This window comes from Malurus melanocephalus, unplaced genomic scaffold, assembly GCF_030028575.1.
Source record: "Malurus melanocephalus ecotype Western Australia unplaced genomic scaffold, MMel_1.1 scaffold_118, whole genome shotgun sequence".
Classification (NCBI taxonomy): Eukaryota; Metazoa; Chordata; class Aves; order Passeriformes; family Maluridae; genus Malurus; species Malurus melanocephalus.
In genome coordinates this window covers 627,389-641,027 of record NW_026623350.1, presented here as the reverse complement: position 1 = coordinate 641,027, position 13,639 = coordinate 627,389, and the positions used below count along the sequence as shown (strand labels likewise).

General features: G+C 41.0%; 1 protein-coding gene across 1 annotated transcript; it reads right to left on the bottom strand.

Annotated features, from left to right (window-relative positions):
- Positions 1-1,465: 1,465 nt before the first annotated feature.
- On the bottom strand, positions 1,466-12,642 carry LOC130575856 (sucrase-isomaltase, intestinal-like; the record flags this gene model as incomplete). Its single annotated transcript, XM_057370059.1, has 6 exons — positions 1,466-1,643; positions 4,351-4,509; positions 8,733-8,782; positions 9,790-9,878; positions 10,697-10,827; positions 12,538-12,642. Coding segments are annotated over 6 exons (594 nt in total), but the record flags the coding sequence as incomplete, so codon positions are not given.
- Between the last annotated feature and the right edge of the window lie 997 nt (positions 12,643-13,639).

Sequence of the window (13,639 nt, the reverse complement as noted above, 5' to 3'; positions counted from 1 at the left end):
TTTCTAGTATCTTCTCCAGTTTCTTCCCACAGAAGAGCCAATGAGCAAGTTGCTTTCTCTGCACTGTGCAGCACAGACATATCTCACATCAGACCTTACTGCAACCAGCAAAGACTCAGGAGAGACCCAAACCCTAAGGTTACTCCACAAGACCCAGCTCACTTTGAGAAAGCAGTCCTTAGCAGCCAGCCAGAATTGCATTTGTCTTCCTGCAGCTGACATAAACTGGAAAAGTTTATACTGCTCTGTTTGAGATCATGATAAATTCAGAAGCACTGGGACCATGTATAAACCACCTGGATTAAATCTTTATTGAGTGGTCTAGAACTGATTGTTGTGAAAATTGGACATTCTTGTTAAAGCATGCTGGACTTGCTCATGCAATGGTAAGTCAGGAGCAGTTTCCCATGGAGAACCAGTGTTGGGGAGTTTTTGCAAGAGTAGCCTGTGGCTGAGACCTTTTCCTGCCCAGTTTTGGAAGGAGAATTAATCTAGGAACTGTCATGGCATTTCTGTCACAAGAAGTGGGTTTTGTACATTTTAGTTATGGTGGAAGACAGGAACAGGAAGAGGCACAAGCACATTAAGGAGCTCGAGATCAAGCTTAAGACTGCCCGCAATATCCCGGGAGGAACTTCAGTAGCTGGTGCTGGCAACCCAAACTGGAATTGTTGTCCTAACTGGACTATCTCTTTACTTCTAAATCTCTTGAAATTGCAAACTGCAACTCAGATTTCTCTTGAATAATATCAGCAAAGCAAAAAGAGGTTTTCCACACTGAGTTGAAAGCTTGGGAACAACTGAGTTTGTGAAGCTCTGCCCCACCATGGTGTGGATCCATCCTGTGAAAAGTCATGGTGTAAATATAAGGGCACAAACTGTGCTGTGGTAACAGCTACTCTTAACATTGGGGACAGTTTCCACAGAGAATCAGATTCTTGAGAAAAAAGTCCCAAGTTTTCAACCAATTTTCTCTATGGTTACTGCATCCAAAGATGTGCCCAGGCTGCAATCAGAGTTCAGGAACATGGAAATGGAGACAAAAGTGAGTGATCACTACCATTGTAAATTTTGTAGTTTGGGACAATTAACTGATTTGTTACATACTATTATATAACATTCCATATAATATTATAGGAGTATTTATTACATTATATATGTATTGCATACTGTATTAATGGCAGGTTATGTGTTGAACTATGCGAATTACGCTGACTACTTGTTCTTTTTTTTCCCTACCATAGCTTTGGAAAAAACCCAAACAGCTTACGCTGTGCAGAATATGGTCCCATTGAGAAACACTTTCAAATATTATCTCCATCTGTGGGGAGACAGAATATTCAGGATGATTTCTTCTACGCTATTTTGAGCATAACATCAGTTTATGTTAATACTCATTAACTACTCTTTAAAATTTTATTGGAGGAATACTGAGTTACAAATACTACATAAGAAAAGACAGTCATTACTCCTCAGGGCCAAAAACAATGTTTTAATCACCTTTTTTTTTTACATTAAAATCAAAGTGAGATCAATATCTGAGGGTCAAGAATGCTAAATTAAGGGAGTGTGTTCTGACCATTCTAGTAAAGCTTGATGTTGAGTTCCTCAGTAAGTGGAGCAGAAATCCTCAGAGTCAGTTTCTGTGGGAAAACAGAGACACAAAGTAAGGAATTATGTCAATGTAAAAAAAAACAGTTCAAAACACAGATTAAGAAGTGAAACTTGAGTTTAGATCTGCATGATTTCTTTAACGTGATGGCAGTATGCATCTTTCTACTGCTGTATCCAATTCAACATCCCTTTTAGAAATTCAAAAATGGTTTTTAATTAATTACTAACATGAATTAAATATTAAATTATAACTACAATATTTGTCCTGTTCTCTCTCTGTTCAATGTTAAATTTTGTGCTACTCATGTAATTTCCATTTTCAGTACTTCACCAGTTTTATCTTCACGTTTCAGAATTAATAATCCCTTAAAATGCATGATGTCCAGCCACACCTCTTAGCTATTTCTTTGCCAACCCACAAATTCATGTTARCATTACTCTAACAGTCTGTGCTTATTTAGATCACTTCTTCAAAGTATCTAATATTTTCATCTTTCATCAGAAACAATTCTCCACCACTGCTTAGTAAGTTGGAATTCTACTTCTTGAATAATTTGTCTTTTCTTCAAATACACAGAAAAATCCAGAAAAAAGTACTGCAAACCGATCCAAACACTAACCCAACAATTGCCAGGTAGCCAGGGAGGCTACTCCAGAGGCAATACCACATGGACACTGGGATGTTGGGAGCCTCTGCACTTCTCAGCAGAGGATGCAAATGTGATAAAAAGAACCCTTCCTATGCCTAAATCAGTTTGTTGCCAGCACAAGCCTGGCAAGCAGATGTATCCTTCCAACATCCCTGCTGCAGTCAGTGTACAGTTCCTTAAGACATGAGACTCCAGGGGAAAAAAAGATAACAGACTCCTAATAATAGGAAGATTCTGTGATACTGCAAATGTCAGACCAGGGTAGTGCTGCATGAATCACAGAGAAAGAAGTGGCTTATTACTAAGCAACCTGTTTCTATTTATATACAAATAAATATGGCTCAATAAGTACTTAAGCAGTGCTATTAGGTAAATTAGCTTTCTGTAAAGCAAAACCAGTATGGTAGAAGTTACTGTCTACTGTATCCTTTCAAACAGTGTGGTCTCTGCTTGTTAAATTATTATACAAAATGTAACCTCACTAAGCCTGTAAGAAAGTGGAAAATTTGCCCTTTACATTTTATTTTTTAATTACATGAATTATAAGTTTTCAAGATCTAAACCCAAGCTGTTGCTAGTGCTCTTTTTTTTTGTTTCTTTGTCTTTATTACAGCGTCAAACATGAGCATATTATAGGTAATGACATTGTAACATCTGTACAGGAATGGTGGGAGATGTTTGACTGAATTGCCTAGAATTGTGAGAGGAATATATGTAGTTGGTATTAAAAAATTAACTTTTGTGCAGTTTTGGATCTGTACATCAGCTGGCTAGGTTTTCACCTCCAGCATTTGAAGTACATCTTCATTCACCAAGATTATCTTTTGCTCTTAAATCAAATTTTAAATTATACTTTTTGGACAAGTTTATTAGTCTTTTTAAATCATCTTTGTATGTGATGCTGTTAAGTCTGCAGTTATCTTCTGAATTTCTGTGATTGGTACCTTCAAGCACATCTCAGTGGAATGTTTTCTTTACCCGGACACATTTATGTTGCTTTCAGCTTGCTTAGAGGCAGTTTGGCTGTTAAACAATTTCTTCCCTTGAGGCAGTACTGATTACATTTATTTATGACATTGTGTCTGAAAGTAAAATTTTTTACAATTCTCCAAGGCAGAAATTTATTCTTAGCAATTTTCTTCCTTTACAGATTCCTTCAGCAAAATAAATGATAGTAGTACCAGCTGTGTATAATGGGGATCACTCTTTGGTTAGAAATGAAACTTAAATCACTGAGCCAGGTGGGTAGGGTAGCATAAGATGTGACATCCACCACTCGTTGCCTCACTTATCTTTCACGGGACAATGATTTAGTGGTGTTTTGCAGTGTTAACACCAGGAGCTCCCTAGATGCAGACCAGGGCCCAGATGTGAGTACACATCTCATATAAAATGCGCACAACCACTTCAGATTTTTGGCTGGTCATAGAAATGGGACAAAGGGCCAGAGGAAAGGATGCAACAGGTTTTGCTCCTTTTGTCTACACTCATGTGAGAAAGAGAATTGGGACCACAGAGGCTGCTGCAGCTTAGGGTTTATTAGGGGTATTCAATCCATCCCCTCTGGAATGTCCCCATGCTGATGCCAGAGGAACATTGCACAAACACATCATGCATTTTGGTCTGGAACACTGAGGTTTGGCACTTTAAGTTTAGGAGACCAAGAGAAAAAATTCAAAATACTTCTTTTCAGCAGCAGATTAAAAACTTTGACAAGTTTTCTCCTTTTATCAGAATGATAAGAATGTCCATAAAACTGCTAACAGTCCTCTCAGCTCATGGACCTGTATTTTTTTTTCAGTATTTCTTTAGTTTAAAAATGTGTAAAATGGCAGACATTAAGTAAAAAAGTGCATATGCAATAGCCAATATTAAAGTTTCCTAAACAAGCTATTGCTTTTGCTTTTTGTTTTTCCTCCTGTAAATAGCAGGCTGTTGTATCAAGAATTGGTGACTACTAATACTTGGAAATGTAAAGGGGCATGGATGAGAAACAGCTCCTGTCCTTCACTGATTTCATCCCTCTTCACTGTTCTTCTCCCTCCTTTCCCTAAGTTTTTTCTTAACCTCTCAATTCAGGTCTTACCCCACTCATCTCAAAAGAGAAAGCTTCTCCACGGATGGATCTTCCATTCACAGAAACAGCTTGAGGTCTCAGTTTCAGGCCAAGAATGGTAATTTTGTTGTACTTCAGAGTGTCAGCTCCACGGTAGCCATTTTTAACTATCTCTGTCTTCAGGCTTCCCTGGAAAAATCCACAGAGAAAACTTTAGGCCCATGAAAGCTCTTTAGAGGTGACTTGCTACACACAGAAGATTTCACCTATGAAATCTTGTCAATGAGAACACAGAATATCTTCCAATGTAGACACTGATGTCAAAGATCATAAAGGAAAAAATTAACAGTCACAATAACTTACACACAAGAAAGCTTTCTTGTATGATTATAAACTAGGAAAGTAAGAAAGAAAATCCCATTTACAACATTCATTGGATTACAAATAGGAAAACATGTCCAAGAAGATGTTTTTCTACTTGTAAACAATGTAAATTTTGTTCTTGTACCCATTACAGAGTACAGTGGCATGTGCAAAGCYAAAATCCGGATACAGAGGCTCAATTAGTGACCTTAAAACAGATTTAATTGACATCCAAAACTAACTGCTTTAAAACATCTTCCACAAACATCAGCTGCTAGGTATTTTGCCCCTATTTTACATACCACATCTCCTGCGAGAAATCTCTGTTATGTATGTCCCAGCTTTAAAGAGACTAAAGGAACATTGTATGTCCACAGAGTTTTGTTTATTCTATTTTTTATTTACTATACATACCATATTTAGGGGCGTTTCAAGAGGACATACAAAGTCATTAAACTAATTCATTTGGATCACCAGTGACAGTAATTTCCCATACATGCAATGAAGAGGAATCATCACATTTGTTAAGTGATCAAAGTTGTTAAGGAAATAAAGATGAATTACACTGCTCAGGAAATGATGGATTGCTATGCAATCATGACTTTTTAAAAATATGCCAAGGAGAAACCCATGATGGAACCTTTTGCATAAATTAGCTTATGTTATTTCAGTGGTGCATTGTAGGAAGGGAGAAGGAGCTAGATCACAGTATTTGTAACTTATGGCTGTGCTTAAACTGCTTATTTCAGGCATCCACACTAAAATTAAGTGCAAAGCCCCAGCACACCAATTTAAACTGCCTAAAAAAAGGAATGTTAGCTATTATCCAGCAAATAGGGAGAGACCTCTAAAACCCCCCAGAGAATTTGTTAGGGTACTTATTTCCCCGGCAGAGTTCCAGCACAGAAGAAGGCTCAGTTTAGAGGGAGCACCTCCCTAGGGTAGTTTTTTGCTGTCTCAGCTGTGGCTAAGCAGCAGAGCCAGCTCAGGTGGCCACACAGACCCAGGAAGCACAGCTGTACTGATAAGGCTGCTCTCAAGCTCAGAGGTCCAAGACAGGACTCTTCAGTAGAGTAAAGACACCATTTTCCCTGACCAAGGTCTAGAACTGGAGGTGTCGGGGAAACACAATCACAGAATATGCTGAGTTGGAAGGGACCTACAAGGATCATCAAGTCCAACTCCCTGCCCTGCACAGGACAACAGGCTGATCCTGGTGGGTGTGACCCTCCCCTCCCCAGCCATCTAGTGGTTAAAGCAATTGCCCATGAAGATCCTGAGTTCTTGTTTGAGGGATTAAACTTAGGAATATCACTCAAGCCCCCATAAATGCAATCTGAAATGAAGCCCTTGATCTGATGCCGTGAGTCAGGATTTCTGTAGCCTGAGCCAAAAGGTCCAGAGTTTTCTTTCTTACCATCTAGCTCTGGTCCTATCAATTTAATCTTTTTCCCCACCCTACATTTTCATCCTATAAATTGTACCAGTTTTAGGAGAAACTTCCTTTCAGGCTATTCAGTCACTTAGTGCCTGATGCATCCTTTCAGAAGCTCCCATTTCATTGGGCAACCCTTCCACCACCATTCCTTTAGTACAGTGTGGACCCTCTCGGTTCAGGCTGAGCACACCTGCCTTGTCTGTCGCTCCTGGGGATGAGGACCTCCCTGGATCAAGTATTTTCCTAACCTGGTGGATTTCATATAAGGGGGCACTTTGACTTAGGTCACTCAGTCACTCTGTGTGTCGAAAAGGGACAATGTCAAGGGGATTAAAATGCCATCTGCGGTGAGACAGCACCACAGAGCAGGAGCTTGAATCACTTGCTGAGTGCCTGCCCTAGTCTTGCATGCTTCTTTACACTTCTGGGTTGTTTAAATGAAAATACAGATTAAAGGGTCTAATCCTGTAGCTGTTACTTGTGCAACACTCCATGCTGGGTTCAGAGTAAATGTTGCGATTTACCCAGGAAATCTCTCAGGGAACAAAACTTGTGTGTTCCCCTAAAACTAGGTGTGATTAAATTATTCACCTGCATGTTTTTAAGAATATAGAAATGTGCAACAAATACTAAGACCTTCATAAATTTCTCATATCTCTACAATTTGCTATTTGAGATGAACTGTTTTTTTTATAAACACATAATAAAAACTCGACATTAAAGATTATTGGAATGCAGATAGGGAATTCAGTCATGGATTTACAGGCAGAAGTCAAATATGAGCAATAAGAAATGGAAGTGCCAGAGAATCAACAATCTAATTTGCACAGTTCAGAATTTAATATAAAACTGGATATTGTTTTTCTGTAGCCTTCCTGCAATAAATTACTATACACAGACTACAGAAAACCAAAGTGATTTTTCTTCCTTTTTACTGTTGGAATATCCTTTTTTCTCTGAAGAAGGAGGATTTTTTTCTTAGTAAATCAAGAGCAAAATAAGTTAAAAATAAATTTAAAGTTTAATCATGTGGTATTGGTTCCAGGAAAATGTCTCACAAATATACCAGGCCACATAACAAAGCCCATTGACTTACCCTGGATTGCTCTTGTTCCTGGAAGAAAAACCTTCAAAGAGCAATATCACAATAGGGGTTAACACTATTTCATTGTTTTGAGTATTTTCTATAGATTACTTCAGAGCTTTTAGGAATACATGGCATGAAAATCATGTAATCATTTTGGAAAATACCCTTAAGGTCACAAAGTTCAACTATTAACCCAGCACTGCCAAATCCACCTCTAAACCATGTCCCTAAGGGCCACTCCAACCCTTCCCTAAGTAGCCTATTCCAGAGTTTGGCAACCTTTTCAGTGAAGAAATTTTTCCTATAATCTAATCTAGTCCTCCCCTGGCAACCTGAGGCTTCTGGTACTACCACCTGTTACTTGATCCCCACCTTTAAGTTGTAGGGAGAGATAAGGTCTCCCCTGAGCCTTCTTTTCTCCCCCAGCTCCTCAACCGCTACTCATACAACTTGTGGTCCAGACCCTTCCCCAGCTCCATCACCCTTCTCTGAACACAGGATCTGAGGGGTGGCCTCACCAGGGACGAGTACAGAGGTACAGTCATTGCCCTGGTCCTCTATATTTCTGATACAAGCCAGGTTGCCATTGGCCTTCTTGGCCACTTGGGCGCCTGCTGGCTCATGTTCAGGAGACCGGGGACCAAGCCATGCCACAGGCTACATAAATGTTCTATTTCTTACCAAATGCTAGAATTGCGGATGAAATATGATCTGTATAGATGGGCTATTGAAATAGGGTAAGGCTTTTTTTACAAAAACTCCTGCAACTTACTATCATATACTTAATGAGCTTATGGTTGATATATTTTACAGTATTTTTCTCAACTGAAGCCCAAACTGTCAGGCTTTTCTATAGGGATTTCTCAGGACATGTCTGTGCAGAAGTTAGCACCGTGTGAGAGGCAGCAGTGCACTGACCCTGAGCTAATCTGTTCCTGTGCTGCACAGAGCATCTGAGCAGCACGGCGGGTTGCCAGCAGTGTGCTGGATCACTCCACAGGACACCCACCATGGGAGCACTGTCAGTGCTGTCAGACAGGGAAATACGAGCTAAAGAATTGAGAATACATAATTCTCTGCGCAAAAGAACAAAAACTACAAGCGAGCATAGTTAAAAGGTTGCTGGGATATCCTGAACAGAGGAATACAGCCTTCTCCCACCCATCAGACTGAAAGTGCTCACTAGGAGGAAGACAAGGAAAAGGTCCCTTGTCCCCAGAAGCTGCAACTAAGGAAAAAGAAAGGATTTGAAAAAGTGTGTTTTTTCATATTCATCTCGCAGCAGGGACATTAATGATGTGTGTCACTATGATACTCAATGAAGCAAACACAAAACTGCAGCATCATAGTTGGACTACTTTGTTGCTAGCTGTAAATGAAAGCATTAGGTAGCTTACCCCGTTTATAGACTGACCAAGAAGATAAAAAGCTTTCCAGAGAAGAGTTAGATATCAGCACCTTACAATATCTACACTAAAATACAGCTACCTACATGTAAGTGGTACCTTGTATGTTGCTACTTACCTTGTTGAATGTATATTTAGCCAAGAAGTAGTTGTCATTTTCAATAGTATCTGTCAAAACACAAAGCAAGGAGGATTGGCATCAAAACAGGCAGCAAAATCTACAAGCAGTTCACATTAATTGTAGCAAGTGGCTAAGGTCAGACTAAGATGATTTGTGTGTTATTTAGTATCATCCTCTAGAGTCAGGGTGACCTCAGGAAAACACAAGAGGCTGCCCCCTCTGGCAGACCAGCTGCTGTCAGTGTCACACTGTTCTCACATCAAAACACTGACTTCAAGAGCGATCTCATTTTCACCATCACAGAATCACAGAATGAGGTAGAAGGGACCCTCATGGACCATCAAGCCCAATTCCGGGCCCTGTACAGCATCACCCCAAGAGTCACCCCATGTGCCCAAGAGCATTGTCCAAACACACCTTAAGTTCTGCCAGGCTGGTGCTGTGACCACTTCCCTGGGGAGCTGTTCCAGTGCCCAACCACCCTCTGGATGACAAACATTTTCCTCATACCCAACCTTAACCTCCCCTGACACAGCTTCAGGACATTCTTTTGGGTCCTGTCCCTGGTCACCACAGACATCAGTGTCTGCCCGTCCTCTTCCCTCATGAGGAAGTTGTAAATGCAATGAGGTCTCCCCTCACTCATCCCCAGGATGAATGGATCAAGTGACATCAGCAGTTCCTCATACAGCCTGCCCTCAAGGCCCTTCACCAACTTTGGACACTCTCTGATAGTTTAATGTCTTTTCTATATTGAGGTGCCCAAAACTGTCCCCAGCACTTGAGGTGAGGCCACCCCAGACCAGAGCAGGACAATCCCCTCCCTTTCCCGGCTGGCAATGCTGCACCTGATGCCCCCAGGACATGAGTGGCCCTCCTGGCTGCCAGGGCACTGCTGGCTCACATTCAGATTTCCACTGACCTTTCTACTGTTCAACCTGGGGTCAGTTCTCCAGCCATTTCTAGAAGGAGCCAGGCCATTATGCTGCTGAAAAGGCAGCCTGAGGAGAGCCCTGTATGCAGACACTGCATCACAGCAGGGGACCAGGCTTACCAATGGAATCACCATCATCCCAGAAGAGAGACCCAGAAGCTTGTCCTTGTTCATCCAGGGCAATAATGAGTCCAAATGGGTTCAGGCGGCTGTTGACACACACATTGAGAAGTGTCAGTACAAACCGGTGGGGACTGTCTCTTCCAAGTAACTCAACAAAAACTTCTGAACATAAATCCCATTTTAAGGTTACAGAAAAGGTCATGACAGAAAAATGACAACAGTGTTCACAAAAAGTGCTCCCAAAGTTACAACAAAATCTCTGCCTTGCCTTATCCCACAGAAGTGTAAAATTCCCTCCTTTTGAGTGCTCAAATAGACAAGTTCCCCCTTCTTTGTGGCCTTACTATGTAATAACTGGAAGGTCTGGGAGTTAAGGTGCAACCAGTACTATCTGACTATGGTAGTTGCACAGTGCTGTCCCCTTTCTTTCCTACCCAGATTGGCTTCTGAGAATGGTTCAGACTTGAGACCGGTATATTATCCGTTGGCATGGGGAAATAATTTTCCTGAAGAGAGATTTTCCACCTTGGGCTTTTCCACCTTGACTACGGCATTTGATAAATTCACCCAAGAAGAGTTTTGCATTTCCCCTTGCATACATTTACTCTGAATGACTGACAGCAGGTTACTGTGTCAGTAAGAGGTGCAAAGGCTTTTCTGAGCATAATCACAGAGCCAGGAGTAGGCGTCAGCCGTGCTAACGGTGACGTGGGTCATCTCTGAGGTGATTTCTCCTAATGAAATGGAGCGAATAGCAGTATAAAAATACTGTACTTATCACTTGGGATGGCAGCTGGGAGTTGCAGATAGTCTCTCTTCTGCACTTTCTTTTCATTGCCTTTTTTGGCTGAGTGTGGGTCTGACCCACACTGTGGCTGCTTGGTGACAAACACAGTGACGTTACCTCTCGGTGGTGGTTGTGGCTGGTTGCTGTTGTGGCAGAATGTATCCTCCACGGATGAACAGAGGAATCTTGGTCAGTGGGGCAGACACAGTAGCATAGTTCTTCTTCCAGGCATTTGGCACTTTGAGACCCTACCACAAAAATTAATGCAGTTAAAAAAATGCCAATCCAGCCACTACATATGTATAGTGTCAATGCAGCCACTATACATAAATACCACTGAAAAGGAGAACAAGGGGTACTTTTTCATTTCAGTTACATCAGTGAAAAACAAATCTAAAATATGGATTTCAGAGGCATTATTCTAGTTTTTTTTTTTTAATATGAAAGAGGATCTAGCCCCTGCAGTTATGCATATGCATAAGATAGAAGCACCATGACTGAAAGACAGCAAATGGTCTTTAAAAATGGTATCATTATTCCATATGCTGTAAAAAAAACCCTCATCAAGAGACTGAGCAAAAAGAAAAAGAAACTTTTGCTTCCTCTTTTTATATATATAGAGCCTGTCACAATTCAGTTTAAGGTAAGTGATTCATAATCATTTGTGAATGTAAACTGTAGATTTTCTTCTCTTGAAAGAACAATTCCTCCCCTTTCAAAAAGTAATTACAGCATTCAGTGAGTGAAATTTGTGTGTGTGTGTAGACAACCAGCATTCAGTTCTGTGCATCATCCCTTTCTGGTTTAATGCCTCAAAGCCAGCTGTAGGCAAGACTTATGTACAGAGCAAATAACAGGAAGGCTTTGCTCTTGCCCTCTGTAAAAGATAATTATGATTTATGGCAAGTACCCAACCTTGGTTTGGATAAGCACCATGTGCATGACAAGTAGGTGCCAAATACTGAGAGCTGGGCAATGCCAGAGGCAGGCTCATAGGCAGGGCAAGGGACATGGGGCAGTGTCCCTGTGCCCAGCCCAGCAAGGGGGCTGAGAGGGAACCACAAGGAGAGCTGAATTAAATGCTCAACTTTGCAGCATCACAGTCTTATGAAAAGAGAAAAAGGAAAGGGTTGGATGAGTATCCATTTGAGGGCACCAGCCAAATGATGAAAATGGCTCAACTTATTTAAAAATAAGTCTGCATTTCCTCTGAGAGCATTTCTGTTCTGCCAGGGATGCTCAGGAGAGTTAACAACAGCCTGATGATCCTGGGCTCACATTTGTGAAAGCTCTTAGCATCAGCCTAACTGCTCTCACAAAGCCAACGCCGGGCTTAGCCTGCAGATTGCAGCAGAGCATGGTTAGGTTGAAACTGAGCCCTTTTGGAAATGCAGTCCTGGGGATAGTGTTGGAAAGGTCAAGACTCATAGTCCCTGAAAAGAGAAGGTACTGGCATGTCCCACAGAGCAGAATGTTCTGCATCTCTTGGAAGCATCTCCCAGAGGGGGGCCTCACCTTGCTCTCACAATGTGCCTTCTATCAAAAGCGAGGCATGTGCAAAAGAACATGCACAGGGGGGTTTGAGGCATGTTCTCAAGAGTGTGGCTTAGGTTTCTGCCTCTGACTCTGTGCAGAGAAGTCTATCACAACAAGAAAAAAAAAATGGGGAGAAAGGAAGAAATCTTGGCACTTTCATGCATGGCTAGGCTGCTCTTGAGAATTCTGTTCTCTGTGTCTTAGAGCTTTACATAGCAAAAATAGAAAATAAAATGTTACTGAAAACTGTGTAATTTACTCTCCCAGCCAGCCTGATGTAGACTTTTTGTTCTCTAGTTTTCTTCAATACAGATGCTGAGGTAAAAGTACTGCTGAACATAGCTAGAAGTTATTTTGCTGGAATTGTACCATTTTAAATTATGGGGGAAAAAAGTAAGAAAATTAATCTTAGAAATACATACAGTATAGTAGTCGAACCATTGTGCTTCAGGGAAGTACACAGTCACAGATCTTGCTCCCTGTAATTGGTATAAAGAGATTAAAGTATTTTTTCTTTTTGCATTTCTGATATTACATTAACTTTATTATATTTGTGCATGGAGAGATGTATGCTGAATATTCTAATAACATCAAATCTTGGATATTATGGCTGAGTTATTGTCATAGCAGTGGACTAGTGCTGGCTAATCTATAATACTGAACAGACAAGCCTATCCTGTTTGGGGGGTTTTACTGCCATTCTGTGGGATGAGTCAATGTTACATGATAATTTCATTCTAGTACATAGCTCTAGGTCTTGCAAATGTAACTGGCCAAGGTGCACTCCTCCAGCAGCTGAGCAGCCCCAGTGGGAGCTATGGCAGCCTCTGCAAGCAGGAGGACATCACTGCTCAGTGCCTCTTGCACCATTCTTGTGGCAAAACAGGCAGAGAATAAACTCTGGCACACAGAGGATACACAGATCCTTCTCATCTTGTAAACAATTTAAAGTTGCAGATAAGTAATAATAAATAATAAATGCTTTGCTAATTGCACAATTACTGTACTTCGTTTTGCAGCATGTGTTGTGTCATATCGCTGCAGGGATGAAATCACGCTAAAGGCACTTAGTATTAATAACTCCAGGAACAGTTGGAATCAAAACATACTTCCATTTTTGTCACAAGTTGCTTTTCTCACAAACAGATTAATCTTTATTATCAATGCCGATTTCTGCCCCTTTGCAGAATCATGGTTTAGCCCTGAGGACTACCCCAGGGAGTTTGCAGAGCAAAAACACTAAAGATGAAGGAGAAGAGTTAAGGCTAAGTCACCATTTGATGTTTTAGGGATTTTAGATATATGAAAAACCCTATAAAGTCAAGACACTTCTCTCTCCATCATCTTTTCTCTGCAGTATATGACAAATCTGGATATTCTGGTCTGAAGAATAGAGTGCAACCATCATCTGCATCATAATGGTTTCAKGGTCAGGCTGGATGGGGCTTTGAGCAACCTGGCCTAGTGGGAGGTGTCTCTGACCATGACGGGGGCTTGGACCTAGATGATCTTTAAGGCCCCTTC